Consider the following 14,566-nt stretch of genomic DNA (forward strand, 5'->3'; position numbering starts at 1 on the left):
AGTTTATCCACGTGTCACGACCAGATTTGTCCACTTCCCACCACAATGTGTTAATCTGAAAAAATATTCTCTACGTACTTGCTGTGGCCAAGTAAAAATATTTCTTGTTGGAAAAGGTTATTTATGTATTATTTAAAGTAATGAGAAGATGTAGAGCCATGAAACTGGGCAGCTGCAGGGAAAGAAAGAAACACAGCCCTCGTAGGGTAGCCTGTGAGAACAAGGCTTTACAATATAACAGAAGTCTCCAGGCCCTTTCCCGTGTTGTCTTTTGACTGGTATTATCTTACCCATGGATGATCCTGTTCCTGTTTCATATACCAAGTTTCCTGAAACTCTTGAAATTGACTCTGTTTCACAGATGAGGTGATGATTTCGAGCATACAATTCAATAACTACACAGAAGAGGAATTGCCAACACTCGAGATTGAATACTTACCACTCACTGAGGAGACTAAAGGTTTGTAGTTTCTGCACCTCAGGGAAGAGGGACGGGTACTGAGATTCAGATCAATGACCAATGATTCAATCAATACGCCTGTTTCTTGGAACAGGTGCAGAAATATTTCATGCTGAATTTTATGCATATTCCCGCAAGATGTACTCATCTCAAAAGATTTCTTTACCTAGTTACTTTGGGCCACAAAGAATCTTTGGGTGTTAAATAATGACTATTTCTCTATCATGAAAAATAATTACAGCAAGCTGGGATGAATGTTCTGCAGGGAATATAAGAAAGAGTCCTGTGTACGTTGACTTCTGATACCAGAACTGAGGCATTATTAGGAAAGTCTGCAGGCCCATCCCCACATTCTCTTTTGACTATTGCATGTTATCCATTTTGTTCCCTCATTTGTCCACTGTTGATGACTATATTTTTATCCCTATGTGATGGTTGTTTTAGTCCATGGACCAGGCCTCCTGGAACTCTTGGATTTACTGTCTTTCCTAGGTGTGGAGACAAGCCATAAACAGGGCCTTGAGAAGCGCTCAGTACTACCTGTGGTTAAAGGCATCCTCGGCGGTGTGCTTAAAGGTTTGTTCTTCTTGCACCTCTGGGGAGAGGACAGGGCACTGAGACTGGGAACAGGGCCCACTGGCCCGTGATTCAATCAAAACACCTGTTTAGTGAAACCTCAAGAAGAATCCACAATTGTGGGCTTTCAGAGAGCTTCTGTGCTGTTAAAACAGCGAGGGTGGTGATGTGAGGGTCCTGTGTTCTCTAGGACATGGAGCTCCCCACAACTGCACTTCCACGTTGCCTTTCACATCTCCTCATTTTGGTGTGCCTAGAATTATCCTTAATAACAGGTGTGATCCCTATGTGAGTGGTCTTCCTGAGTTTGGTCATCAGATTAACTGAGTTATTGAACATGGAAGTGGGGTAATGAAACTTCCCAGTTTTAGACACTTTGTCAAGTCATTAGGAATGGGTGCATTTGGCTGGCTCCTGAACTCAGGACAATTCTGAGACTTAACATGCGGAATGTATGTTAACTCCCCCGATTTCTGCTCTGAATTAAATTGCCTTGTTGCACACCCCATGGGTGTTTGGGTAACGGGATGTTGTTTCTAGAGACACCACATATTTGTTGTCAAGGAGACCCAACTCACTCTCGCTTGTGCTTTGAGAGCTCAGGTGAGTGCTGGGCCCGTGGAGTAATGAAAGTGGGACTCTATACCCAGAAGCTGTTACCAGTTATTGGTATTTTCAGAGTTCCAGGAAGAATAGGATAGTATATCAAGTGGGTTGTGACAGAGTGTATCTTGTTCGGACCCTGTCACCTCATGCCATGTGTCCTCCAGCAAGTCATGTATAGTCCTCATCTGAACAGCAGATAAGTGCTTCATGAGTTCTTTGAACATATTACGAGTCATAAATATAAATGTTTATTCACATTTCATGGCCATGTTTTGTCATTTTATACCAGTAAATGTTCATGAAGCATTTCTGTACCTACTTACTTGAGGCCAGAAAGAATGAATATTTATGGGAAAATTAATGATTATCCCTGTGTTTAAAAATGAATCACAGACCTGGAGCACAGAGAAGAGCAACTGCCGGGAAAGCATGAAACACAGGCCTTGTGTGGTTGGTTCATGGGACCAAGGCTTGTACAACATTAGAAAATTCTCCATGCCTTCCCTCTGTCTTAACTTATCCTATCGTTTTATTTCTCATACGTGGACATTGTCCTGGTTCATGTTACAATATTCCTGAACTGTTTATCTTTCATAGGTGCCAAGATTTTCGGAAAGGGAGCCAGTATACTAACAGGATTGGCTGAAATAGTCAACAAAGCACTTAAAGGTTAGGACTTTCTGAACCTCTGGGGCAAGAGGAGGGCACTGAGACTGAGGTCAGTCACCACTGGCTGATGATTCAATACATATGACTCTTGAGTGAAACCTCAATAAAAATCTATAAATATTGGCTCAGAGAGCTTATAAGGTGGCGCTAAACGGTGATGGGTTGAGGGTGCTGTGCTCAGGAGGGCATGGAGGCTGCATCCAACTCCACTACACCCAGCCCTAAAGATCTCCTCCATTTCACTGTTTCTGAGTTTTTTCCTATATGTTACTCGGAGAACAGTGATTACGAGTTCTCCTGAGTTTGTTCACTGGTGTGATTGAGTTTTTGAGCATGGAGGTAGAGTGGAAATGTCAAGTTTTAGTCACTTGTTCAGAAACATGATAGCCGAGAACACGTGGCTGGCATCTGAAGTCTGGGAGGTCTCGATGCCTCAACCTGTGGCATCAGCACTAACTCCGCAGATACAGTCTCAGAGGTCAATGGACACTGGGCGCCCCGCTGGGTGAGGGGAATTGGATTGTTGTTGGAAAAACCACATACTTGGTGTCAGGAAACAACCCAGACTCACCCTCCCCTGTGATTTGATGGCTCAGGTGAGGCTGAGGAGAGGTGAGTAGTGAAAGTCAGCCCCTGGACCTGGAATCTCTACCCAGTTTTCAGTATTGTCGAGTTCCTAGCCAATCAATAGTGTATCAAATGGGTTGTAACATCATGGTATATTCTCTTGACCAGGCAACCCACTTGCTTATTCCTGGCCAAGTCATCAGCAGTTTCCTCATATGAACAGGGGAAACATGTTACATGATTTCTTAGTACAGATGACCAGTTATGAAAGGAAAACGTTTATTCATGTGTCACAACCTGATTGTCCATTTTACAACACAATGGCTTCAGGTGAAAAAAAAATTCTGTACCTACTTACTGTGGCCAAGTATAAATATTTATTTATCAAATAATGTTTATTCCTGTATTATTAAGAGTAATCAGAAGATACTAGCCATGAGGGTAGCAGCTGCAGGGAAAGCAAGAAACACAATCCTTGTGGGGTAGCCTGTGGGAGCAAGGCTGATCCAATATCAGGGAAGTCTCCAGGCCCTTTCCCTGGCTGTCTTTTGACTGGTATTATCTTATCCATGTGTGTTCCTTTCCTTGTTTCACAGACAAGGTCTCCTGAAACTCTTGAAATTTACTCTTTTATAGGTCAGGTGAAGATTTCCGGGATACAATTCGATAACCATATGCCGGAAGGATTGCCATCACTCCAGATTGAATACTCAACACTCAATGAGGAGAATAAAGGTTTGTATTTTTGGCACCTGAGGGAGGAGGGAAGGGCACTGAGATTCAGATCAATGACCAATGACCAGTGATTCAATCAATAAGCCTGTTTGTTGAAACCTCAACAGTGCATGAATATTTCATGGTGAATTTAGTGCATGTTCCGCCAGTATGTATTCATCTAAAAAATTTCCTTACACACTTACTTTGGGCCACAAAGAATATTTAGGTGTCAAATAATGAGTATTTATTATCATGAAAAATAATTGGCGGAAGCTGGGATGAATGTTCTGCAGGGAATGTAAGAAAGAGCCCTGTGTAGGTTGCCTCCTGATACCAAAGCTTAGACATCATTAGGAAAGTCTCCAGGCACTTTCCCATGTTCTCTTTTGACTATTATATATTATCAATATTTTTTCCCTCATTTGTCCATTTTTGATGACTACTTTGTTATCCATATGTGATGGTTGTTTTAGTCCATGGACCAGGCCTCCTGGAACTCTTATATTGACTGTCTTTCCTAGGTGTGGAGACAAGCCATAAACAGGGCCTTGAGAAGCGTTCAGTACTACCTGTGGTTAAAGGCATCCTCGGCGGTGTGCTTAAAGGTTTGTTCTTCTTGCACCTCTGGGGAGAGGACAGGGCACTGAGACTGGGAACAGGGCCCACTGGCCCGTGATTCAATCAAAACACCTGTTTAGTGAAACCTCAGGAAGATTCCACAAACGTGGGCTTTCAGAGAGCTTCTGGGCTGTTAAAACAGGGAGGGTGGTGATGTGAGGGTCCTGTGTTCTCTAGGACATGGAGCTCCCCACAACTGCACTTCCACGTTGCCTTTCACATCTACTCATTTTGGTGTGCCTAAAATTATCCTTAGTAACAAGGTGTGATCCCTATGTGAGTGGACTTCCTGAGTTTGGTCCTCAGATTAACTGAGTTATTGAACATGGAGGTGGGGTAATGTAACTTCCCAGTTTTAGACACTTTGTCAAATCATGAGGGATGGGCGCACATGGCTGGCATCTGAAGTGACTACGGTTCTGAGACCTCAACATGCAGAATGTATGTTAACTCCCCCGATTTCCTCTCTGAATTAAATTGCCTTGCTGCACACCCAGTGGGTGTTTGGGGATTTGGATATTGTTTCTGGAGACACCACCTATTTGGTGTCAAGGAAACCCAAGTCACTCTCCCTTGTGCTTCAGGAGCTCGGGTGCATGCTGGGCCAGAGGAGTAATGAAAGTGGGACATGCACCCAGAAGCTATTATCTGTTCTCAGTATTTTCAGTGTTCCTGGCAGAGTAGGATAGTATATCAAGTGGGTTTTGACACGGAAGTATCTTGTTCCAACCCTGGCTCCTTCATGCCATGTATCCTCTTGCAAGTCATCTATAGCCTTCATCTGAAGAGCTGATAAGTGTTGCATGAGCTCTTTGAACATATTACGAGTCATACATAAAAACAGCTTATTCACATTTCATGGCCATTCTTAGTCATTTTAAACTAGGAAATGTTCATGAAAGATTTCTCTACCTACCTACTTGGGGCCAGAAAAAGGGAATATTTATTGTCAAATAATGATTATCCCTCTATTTAAAAATTAGTCACAGAGACCTGGACCACTGAGAAAGGCAACTGCCAGGAAAGCATGAAACGCAGGCCTTGCGTCGTTGGTTCATGGGACCAAGGCTTGTACAATGTTAGAAAATTCCACAGTGTGTTCCTTTGTTTTTCTTTGCCTATCATTTTATTTTTCATATTTGAACATTGTCCTGGTTCATGGTCTAATATTCCTCACATTTTTGAAATGTTTGTTTTTCATAGGTACCAAGATTTTCGCAAAGGGAGCCAGCATACTAACAGGCTTGGCTGAAATAGTCAAGAAAGCACTTAAAGGTTAGCAGTTTCTGCACCCCTGGGGAGAGAGGAGGGCACTGAGACTGAGATCAGTCACCACTGGCTGATGATTGAATACATACGACTCTTGAGTGAAACCTCAGTAAAAATCCTTATATAAATATTAGCTCAGAGACTTTATGAGGTGGGAAGAAACAGTGATGAGGTGAGGGTGTCTGCTCAGGAGGCATGGAGGCTCCGTCCATCTCCACTCCTCCCATGCCCTAAAGATCTCCTCCATTTCACTGTTTCTGATTTTTTTCCTGTACATTAATCTGAGAAGAGTGATTAAGAGTTTCCTGAGTTTGGTCGCTGGTTCGATTGACTTTTTGAGCATGGAGGTGGAATAGTGGAAATTTCAAGTTTGAGTCACTTAGTTAAAAGCATGATACCTCGAGAACACATGGCTAGCATCTATAGTCAGGGCAGCTTTGATACCTCAACCTGTGGCATCGGCCCTGACTCCACAGATATGGTATCAAAAATCAATGGACAGGGGCGGCCCATTGGGTGTTTCAAATTGGATGCTTAGCGGAAAAACCATGTATTTGGTGTCAGGAGAAACAGACTCACCCAAACTCACCCTCCCCTGTGCTGTGAGGGCTCAGGTGAGTCTTGGGGCGAGGTGTGTAGTGATCATAAGACCCTGGACCTGGAAACTCTCACCAGTTCTCTGTATTGTCGAGTTCCTAACCAATGTATCATGTATCAAATTAGTTGTGATGTGACAGTATGTTGTCCTGACCTGGTCACCTACATGCTTCTGTCCTGACCAAGTCATCTGCCGCTTCCTCATCTGAACAAGGGAAATATTAGTTTTGGAACAGGGTTCCAAAAGAATGGAACAGGGTTCCATTAGTTCTTAGAACAGGTGTCGAGTTATGAATAGAGACTTGATTCACGTATGAAGAACAGATTTGTCTATTTTCCAACACAATGTGTAATTGTGAAAAAAGATTCTGTACCTGCATGCTTTGGCCACGGGAAAATATTTCTTTATCAAATAATGTTCATGCCTGTATTATTAAGAGTAATCAAAAGATGTTGAGCCATGTAGGATGGCAACTGCAGGGAAAGCAAGAAGTTCAGCCCTCGTGGGGTAGACTGTGGGAGCAAGGCTGATACAGCATAATGAAAGTGACCAGGCCCTTTCCCTTGTTGTCTTTTGAGTGTTATTATCTCATCCATGTTCAATCCTTTTCTTATTTCCATCACTAAGGCCTCCTGAAACTCTTGAAATTTACCCTCTTTCATAGGTCAGGTGATGATTTCCAGAATACAATTCGATAACCACACACAAGAGGAATTGCCAGCACTCCAGATTGAATACTTAAGCCTCAGTGAGGAGAGTAAAGGTTTGTATTTTCTGCACCTCGGGGAAGAGTGAAGGGCAGTGAGATTGAGATCAATGACTAATGACCAATGATTCAATCAATACGATGTTTATTGACACCTCAACTGTGCATGAATATTTTGTGGTGAATTTAGTGCATGTTCTGCCAAGATGTATTCTTCTCAAAAGATTTCTTTACCCCCATACTTTCAGCAACAAAAGAATATTTTGGTGTCAAATAATGACTATTTCTCTATCATGAAAAATAATTAGAGCCAGCTGGGATGAATGTTCTGCAGGGAATGTAAGAAAGAGCCCTGTGTAGGTTGCCTCCTGATATCAAAGCAGAGACATTATTAGGAAAGTCTCCAGGCCCTTTCCGACGTTCTCTTTTGACTATTGCATATTATCCATATTTTTTCCCTCATTTGTCCATTTTTACGACTATGTTGTTATCCATATGTGATCATTGTTTTAGTTCATGGACCAGGCCTCCTGGAACTCTTGGATTTACTGTCTTTCCTAGGTATGGAGACAAGCCATAAACAGGGCCTTGAGAAGCGCTCAGTACTACCTGTGGTTAAAGGCATCCTCGGCGGTGTGCTTAAAGGTTTGTTCTTCTTGCACCTCTGGGAGAGGACAGGGCACTGAGACTGGGAACAGGGCCCACTGGCCCGTGATTCAATCAAAACACCTGTTTAGTGAAACCTCAAGAAGAATCCACAATTGTGGGCTTTCAGAGAGCTTCTGGGCTATTAAAACAGGCAGGGTGGTGATGTGATGTTCCTCTGTTCTCTAGGATATGGAGGTTCCCCACAACTGCACTTCCACATTGCCTTGCACATATACTCATTTTGGTGTGCCTAGAATTATCCTTAATAACAAGGCGTGATCCCTATGTGAGTGGTCTTCCTGAATTTGGTCATCAGATTAACTGAGTTATTGAACATGGAGTTGGGGTAACGGAACTTCCCAGTTTTAGACACTTTGCCAAATCATGAGGAATAGGCACACATGGCTGGCTTCTGAACACAGGACAATTCTAGGACTCAAAATGCAGAATGTATGTTAACTCCCCCAATTTCAGCTCTGGATTAAATTGCCTTGTGACACAACCTGTGGGTGTTTGGGTACCTGGATGTTGTTTCTAGAGACGCCACATATTTGGTGTCAAGGAAACCCAACTCACTCTCCCTTGTGCTTTGGGAGCTCAGGTGAGTGCTGGGCCCATGGAGTAATGAAAGTGGGACACTGCACCCAGAAGCTGTTACCAGTTATTGGTATTTTCAGAGTTCCAGGCAGAATAGGATAGTATATCAAGTGGGTAGTGACTTTTTTGGACCCTGTCACCCTCATGCCATATGCCCTCCAGCAAGTCATGTATAGTCCTCATCTGAACAGCAGATAAGTGCTTCATGAGTTCTTTGAACATAGTACGAGTCATAAATATAAACGTTTATTCACATTTCATGGCCATGTTTTGTCATTTTACACCAGTAAATGTTCGTGAAGCATTTCTGTACCTACTTACTTGGGGCCAGAAAGAATGAATATTTATGGGACAAGTAATGTTTATCCCTCTGTTTAAAAATGAATCACACAGACCTGGAGCACTGAGAAGAGCAACTGCCGGGAAAGCATGAAACACAGGCCTTGTGTGGTTGGTTCATGGGACCAAGGCTTGTACAACATTAGAAAATTCTCCATGCCTTCCCTCTGTCTTACCGTTTCCTATCGTTTTATTTTTCGTACGTGAACATTGTCCTGGTTCATGGTACAATATTCCTGAACTGTTTTGTCTTCCATAGGTGCCAAGATTTTTGGAAAGGGAGCCAGTATACTAACAGGATTGGCTGAAATAGTCAACAAAGCACTTAAAGGTTAGGACTTTCTGCACCCCTGGGGAGAGAGTAGGGCACTGAGACTGAGGTCAGTCACCACTGGCTGATGATTCAATACATACGGCTCTTGAGTGAAACCTCAATAAAAATCCATAAACATTGGCTCTGAGAGCTTATAAGGTGGCGCTAAACGGTGATGGGTTGAGGGTGCTGTGCTCAGAACTGCATGGAGGCTGCATCCAACTCCACTACACCCAGCCCTAAAGATCTCCTCCATTTCACTGTTTCTGAGTTTTTTCCTGTATGTTACCCTTAGAACAGTGATTAAGAGTTTTCCTGAGTTTGTTCACTGGTTTGAGTGAGCTTTTGAACATGGAGGTAGAGTGGAAAATTCAAGTTTTAGTCACTTGTTCAGAAACATGATAACCCGAGAACACGTGGCTGGCATCTGAAGTCTGGGAGGTCTCGATGCCTCAACCTGTGGCATCAGCACTAGCTCCACAGATATGGTCTCAGAGGTCAATGGACACTGGGTGCCCCATTGGGTGTTGGGAATTGGATTGTTGTTGGAAAAACCACATACTTGGTGTCAGGAGAGAACCCAGACTCCCTTTGATTTGATGGCTCAGGTGAGGCTGAGGAGAGGTGAGTAGTGAAAGTCAGCCCCTGGACCTGGAATCTCTACCCAGTTCTCTCTATTGTTGAGTTCCTAGCCAGTCAATAGTGTATCAAATGGGTTGTAACATTATCATATGTTGTCTTGACCAGGCAACCCACTTGCTTATTCCTGGCCAAGTCATCAGCAGTTTCCTCATAGGAACAGGGGAAATATGTTACATGAGTTCTTAGTACGGATGACCAGTTATGAAAGGAAAGTGTTTATTCATGTGTCACAACCTGAATTGTTCATTTTCCAACACAAAGCCTTTAGCTGAAAGAAAAAAAATTCCCACCTACTTTCTGTGGCCAAGTATAAATATTTCTTTATCAAATAATGTTTATTCCTGAATTATTGAGTAATCAGAAGATCCGAGCCACGAGGGGAGCAGCTGCAGGGAAAGCAAGAAACACAATCCTTGTGGGGTGGCCTGTGGGAGCAAGGCTGATCCAATATCAGGAAAGTCTCCAGGCCCCTTCCCTGGCTGTCTTTTGACTAGTATTATCTTATCCATGTTTGTTCCTTTCTTGTTTCAGACCAGGTTTTCTGAAACCTTTGAAATATACTCTCTTTCATAGGTCAGGTGATGATTTCCGGGATACAATTCGATAACCATACGCCAGAGGAATTGCCAACCCTCCAGATTGAATACTCAACACTCAGTGAGGAGAATAAAGGTTTGTTTTCGGCACCTCAGGGAAGAGAGAAGGGCACTGAGATTCAGATCAATGACCAATGATCAGTGATTCAATCAATAAGCCTGTTTGTTGAAACCTCAACAGTGCATAAATATTTCATGGTGAATTTAGTGCATGTTCTGCCAATTTGTATTCATCTAAAAAATTTCTTTACTTACTTACTTTGGCCTACAAAGAATATTTAGGTGTCAAATAATGAGTATTCCTCTATCATGAAAAATAATTGGAAGAAGCTGGGATGAATGGTCTGCAGGGAATTTAAGAAACAGCCCTGTGTAGATTGACTCCTATACCAAAACTGAGACATTATTAGGAAAGTCTCCAGGCTCTTTCCCGTGTTCCCTTTTGACTATTGTGTATTATCCATTGTTGTTCCCTCAATTGTCCACTGTTGATGACGATTTTATTATCCATATTGATCATTGTTTTAGTTCATGGCAGGGCCTCCTGAAACTCTTGGAATTTACTTTCTTTCCTAGGTGTGGAGACCAGCCATAAACCAGGTCTTGAGAAGCGTTCAGTAAAAAAAGTGATTAAAAGTGTCCTCAGTGGTGTGATTAAAGGTTTGTTCTTCCTGCACCTCTGGGGAGAGGACAGGGCACTGAGACTGCGAACAGTGCCCACTGGCCCGTGATCCAATGAAAACACCTGTTTAGTGAAACCTCAGGAAGATTCCACAAACGTGGGCATTCAGAGAGCTTCTGGGCTGTTAAAACAGGGAGGGTGGTGATGTGAGGGTCCTGTGTTCTCTAGGACATGGCGCTCCCCACAACTCTACTTCCACGTTGCCTTGCACATCTACTCCTTTTGGTGTGCCTAGAATTATCCTTAGTAACAAGGTGTGATCCCTATGTGAGTTGTCTTCCTGAGTTTGGTCATTAGATTACCTGAGTTATTGAACATGGAGGTGGGGTAATGGAACTTCCCAGTTTTAGACACTTTGTCAAACCATGAGGGATGGGTGCACATGGCTGGCATCTGAAGTGAGGACAGTTCTGAGACCTCAACATGCAGAATGTATATTCACTCCCCCCATTTCCTCTCTGAATTAAATTGCTTTGCTGCACACCCAGGGGGTGTTTGCAGAATTGGGTGTTGTTTCTAGAGACACCACGTTTTTGGTGTCAAGAAAACCCAAGTCACTCTCCCTTGTGCTTTTGGAGCTCAGGCGAGTGCTGGGCCAGGGAGTAATGAAAGTGGGACACTGTACCCAGAAGCTGTTCCTAATTATTGGTATTTTCAGAGTTCACTTCAGAATAGGAGAGTATATCAAGTGGGTTTTGACAGCACGTATCTTGTTCGAACCCTGACACCCTCATGCCATGTGTCCCTGGCAAGTCACCCATCGTCCTCCCTTGAAGAGCAGATATGTGCTGCATGAGTTCTTAATGCCAGTCATAAATAAATGCTAGTCATAAATAAATAGCTTATTCACATTTCATGGCCATGTTTGGTCATTTTACACCAGGAAATGTTCATGAAAGATTTCTGTACCTAGTTACTTGGGGCCAGAAAAAAAGAATATTTATCGCTCAAATGATGGTTATCCCTCTGTGTAAAAATTATTTACAGAGACCTAGAACACTGAGAGGAGCAGCTGCTGGGAAAGCATGAAACCCAGGCCTTGTGTGGTTGGTTCATGGGACCAAGGATTTTACAATATTAGAAAATTCCGCTGGCCTTTCCTTTTCTCACTTTTTCCTATCATTTAATTTTTCATATGTGAACATTGTCCTTGTTCATGTTCCAATATTCCTGAAATTTTTGAAATTTTTGTCTTTCATAGGTTCCAAGATTGTCGGAAATGGAGCCACTATACTAGGAGGACTGGCTAAAATACTCAACAAAACACTTAAAGGTTAGGACTTCCTGCACCCCTGGAGAGAGAGGAGGGTCTGAGATCAGTCACCAGTGGCTGATGATTGAATACATATTGAACTGTTAGTGAAACCTCAATAAAACTCAATATATATTGGCTCAGAGAACTTATGAGGGGGAAGAAACGGTCGTGAGTTGAAGGTGCTCTGCTCAGAAAGGCATGGAGGCTCCGTCCATCTCCACTCCTCCCGTGCACTAAAGATCTCCTTGTATTTACTGTTTCTGAGATTTTTTCTGTAATGTACACTGAGAGCAGTGATTAAGAGTTTTCCTGAGTTTGGTCGCTGGTTCGATTGAGCTTTTGAGCATGGAGGTGGAGTTGTGGAAATTTCAAGTTTCAGTCATTTGGTCAGAAACATGATAACTCAAGAGGACATGGCTAGCATCTGAAGTCAGGGTCGTCTCCCTACATCAACCTGTGGCATTGGCCCGAACTCCACAGATGGTATCAGAAGAAAGTGGACTTTGGACGGCATGATGGGAGCTGGGACTTGGATGGTTGTTGGTAAAACCATGTATTCAGTGTTAGGAAAAAACCCAGGGTCACCCACCATTGTGATGTGGTGACTCAGGTGAGGCTTGAGGATAGGTAAGTTAGGAAAGTAAGACCCTGAACCCGGAAACTCTCTTCAGTTTTCAGAGTTGTCCAGTTCCTAGCCAAGCAATAGTGTATCAAATGCGTTGTGACGTGACAGTATCGTGTCCTGACCAAGCCACCCGAATGTGTGTGCTGGTGCAAGTCATCTGCAGTTTCCTCATCTGAACAGGGAAACATGTTACATGAGTTCTTAGAACAGATGAGGCATTATAAATAGAAACAGTTTATCCACGTGTCACGACCAGATTTGTCCACTTCCCACCACAATGTGTTAATCTGAAAAAATATTCTCTACGTATTTGCTGTGGCCAAGTAAAAATATTTCTTGTTGGAAAAGGTTATTTATGTATTATTTAAAGTAATGAGAAGATGTAGAGCCATGAAACTGGGCAGCTGCAGGGAAAGAAAGAAACACAGCCCTCGTAGGGTAGCCTGTGAGAACAAGGCTTTACAATATAACAGAAGTCTCCAGGCCCTTTCCCGTGTTGTCTTTTGACTGGTATTATCTTATCCATGGATGATCCTTTTCCTCTTTATATACCAGGTTTCCTGAAACTCTTGAAAATTACTCTCTTTCACAGATGAGGTGATGATTTCGAGCATACAATTCAATAACTACACAGAAGAGGAATTGCCAACACTCGAGATTGAATACTTACCACTCACTGAGGAGACTAAAGGTTTGTAGTTTCTGCACCTCAGGGAAGAGGGACGGGTACTGAGATTCAGATCAATGACCAATGATTCAATCAATACGCCTGTTTCTTGAAACCCCACCAGTGCAGAAATATTTCATGCTGAATTTTGTGCATATTCCCCCAAGATGCATTCATCTCAAAAGATTTCTTTACCTAGTTACTTTGGGCCACAAAGAATCTTTGGGTGTTAAATAATGAGTATTCCTCTATCATGAAAAATAATTAGCAAGCTACGATGAATGTCCTGCAGGGAATATAAGAAAGAGCCTTGTGTAGGTTGACTTCTGATACCAGAACTGAGGCATTATTAGGAAAGTCTTCAGGCCCATTCCCACATTCTCTTTTGTCTATTGCATAGTATCCATTTTGTTCCCTCATTTGTCCACTGTTGATGACTATACTTTTATCCATATGTGATGGTTGTTTTAGTCCATGGACCAGGCCTCCTGGAACTCTTGGATTTACTGTCTTTCCAGGTTTGGAGACAAGCCATAAACAGGGCCTTGAGAAGCGCTCAGTCCTACCTGTGGTTAAAGGCATCCTCGGCGGTGTGCTTAAAGGTTTGTTCTTCTTGCACCTCTGGGGAGAGGACAGGGCACTGATACTGGGGACAGTGCCCACTGGCCCGTGATTCAATCAAAGCACGTGTTTAGTGAAACCTCAAGAAGAATCCAGAAATGTGGGCTTTCAGAGAGCTTCTGGGCTGTTAAAACAGGTGGTGATGTGAGGGTCCTGTGTTCTCTAGGACATGGAGCTCCCCAGAACTCTACTTCCACGTTGCCTTGCACATCTACTCATTTTGGTGTGCCTAGAATTATCCTTAATAACAGGTGCGATCCCTATGTGAGTGGTCTTCCTGAGTTTGGTCATCAGATTAACTGAGTTATTGAACATGGAGGTGGGGTAATGAAACTTCCCAGTTTTAGACACTTTGCCAAATCATTAGGAATGGGTGCATTTGGCTGGCTTCTGAACTTGGGACAATTCTGAGACTTTACATGCAGAATGTATGTTAACTACCCTAATTTCTGCTCCGAGTTAAATTGCCTTGTTGCACACCCCATGGGTGTTTGGGTAACATGATTTTGTTTCTAGAGATGCCACATATTTGGTGTCAAGGAAACCCAACTCACTCTCCCATGTGCTTTGGGAGCTCAGGTGAGTGCTGGGCCCATGGAGTAATGAAAGTGGGACACTGCACCTAGAAGCTGTTACCAGTTATTGGTATTTTCAGAGTTCCAGGAAGAATAGGATAGTATATCAAGTGGGTTGTGACAGAGTGTATCTTGTTCGGACCCTGTCACCCTCATGCCTTGTGTCCTCCGGCAAGTCATGTATAGTCCTCATCTGAACAGCAGATAAGTGCTTCATGAG

At 43.0% G+C, this 14,566-nt stretch overlaps 1 protein-coding gene across 1 annotated transcript in view; it reads left to right on the top strand.

Annotated features, from left to right (window-relative positions):
- The window catches only part of LOC122681120, a 35,977-nt gene that overhangs the window by 10,899 nt on the left and 10,512 nt on the right, over window positions 1-14,566 (top strand). Inside the window, 17 exon segments of the mRNA XM_043882835.1 lie at window positions 362-460; window positions 953-1,005; window positions 1,007-1,036; window positions 2,240-2,270; window positions 2,273-2,311; window positions 3,515-3,613; window positions 4,117-4,200; window positions 5,417-5,488; window positions 6,745-6,843; window positions 7,348-7,431; window positions 8,630-8,701; window positions 9,899-9,997; window positions 10,498-10,581; window positions 11,805-11,876; window positions 13,076-13,174; window positions 13,669-13,721; window positions 13,723-13,752. Coding sequence (XP_043738770.1) covers window positions 362-460; window positions 953-1,005; window positions 1,007-1,036; window positions 2,240-2,270; window positions 2,273-2,311; window positions 3,515-3,613; window positions 4,117-4,200; window positions 5,417-5,488; window positions 6,745-6,843; window positions 7,348-7,431; window positions 8,630-8,701; window positions 9,899-9,997; window positions 10,498-10,581; window positions 11,805-11,876; window positions 13,076-13,174; window positions 13,669-13,721; window positions 13,723-13,752 — 1,199 coding nt within the window.

The sequence above is a fragment of the Cervus elaphus genome, chromosome 23 (assembly GCF_910594005.1).
Source record: "Cervus elaphus chromosome 23, mCerEla1.1, whole genome shotgun sequence".
Lineage (NCBI taxonomy): Eukaryota > Metazoa > Chordata > Mammalia > Artiodactyla > Cervidae > Cervus > Cervus elaphus.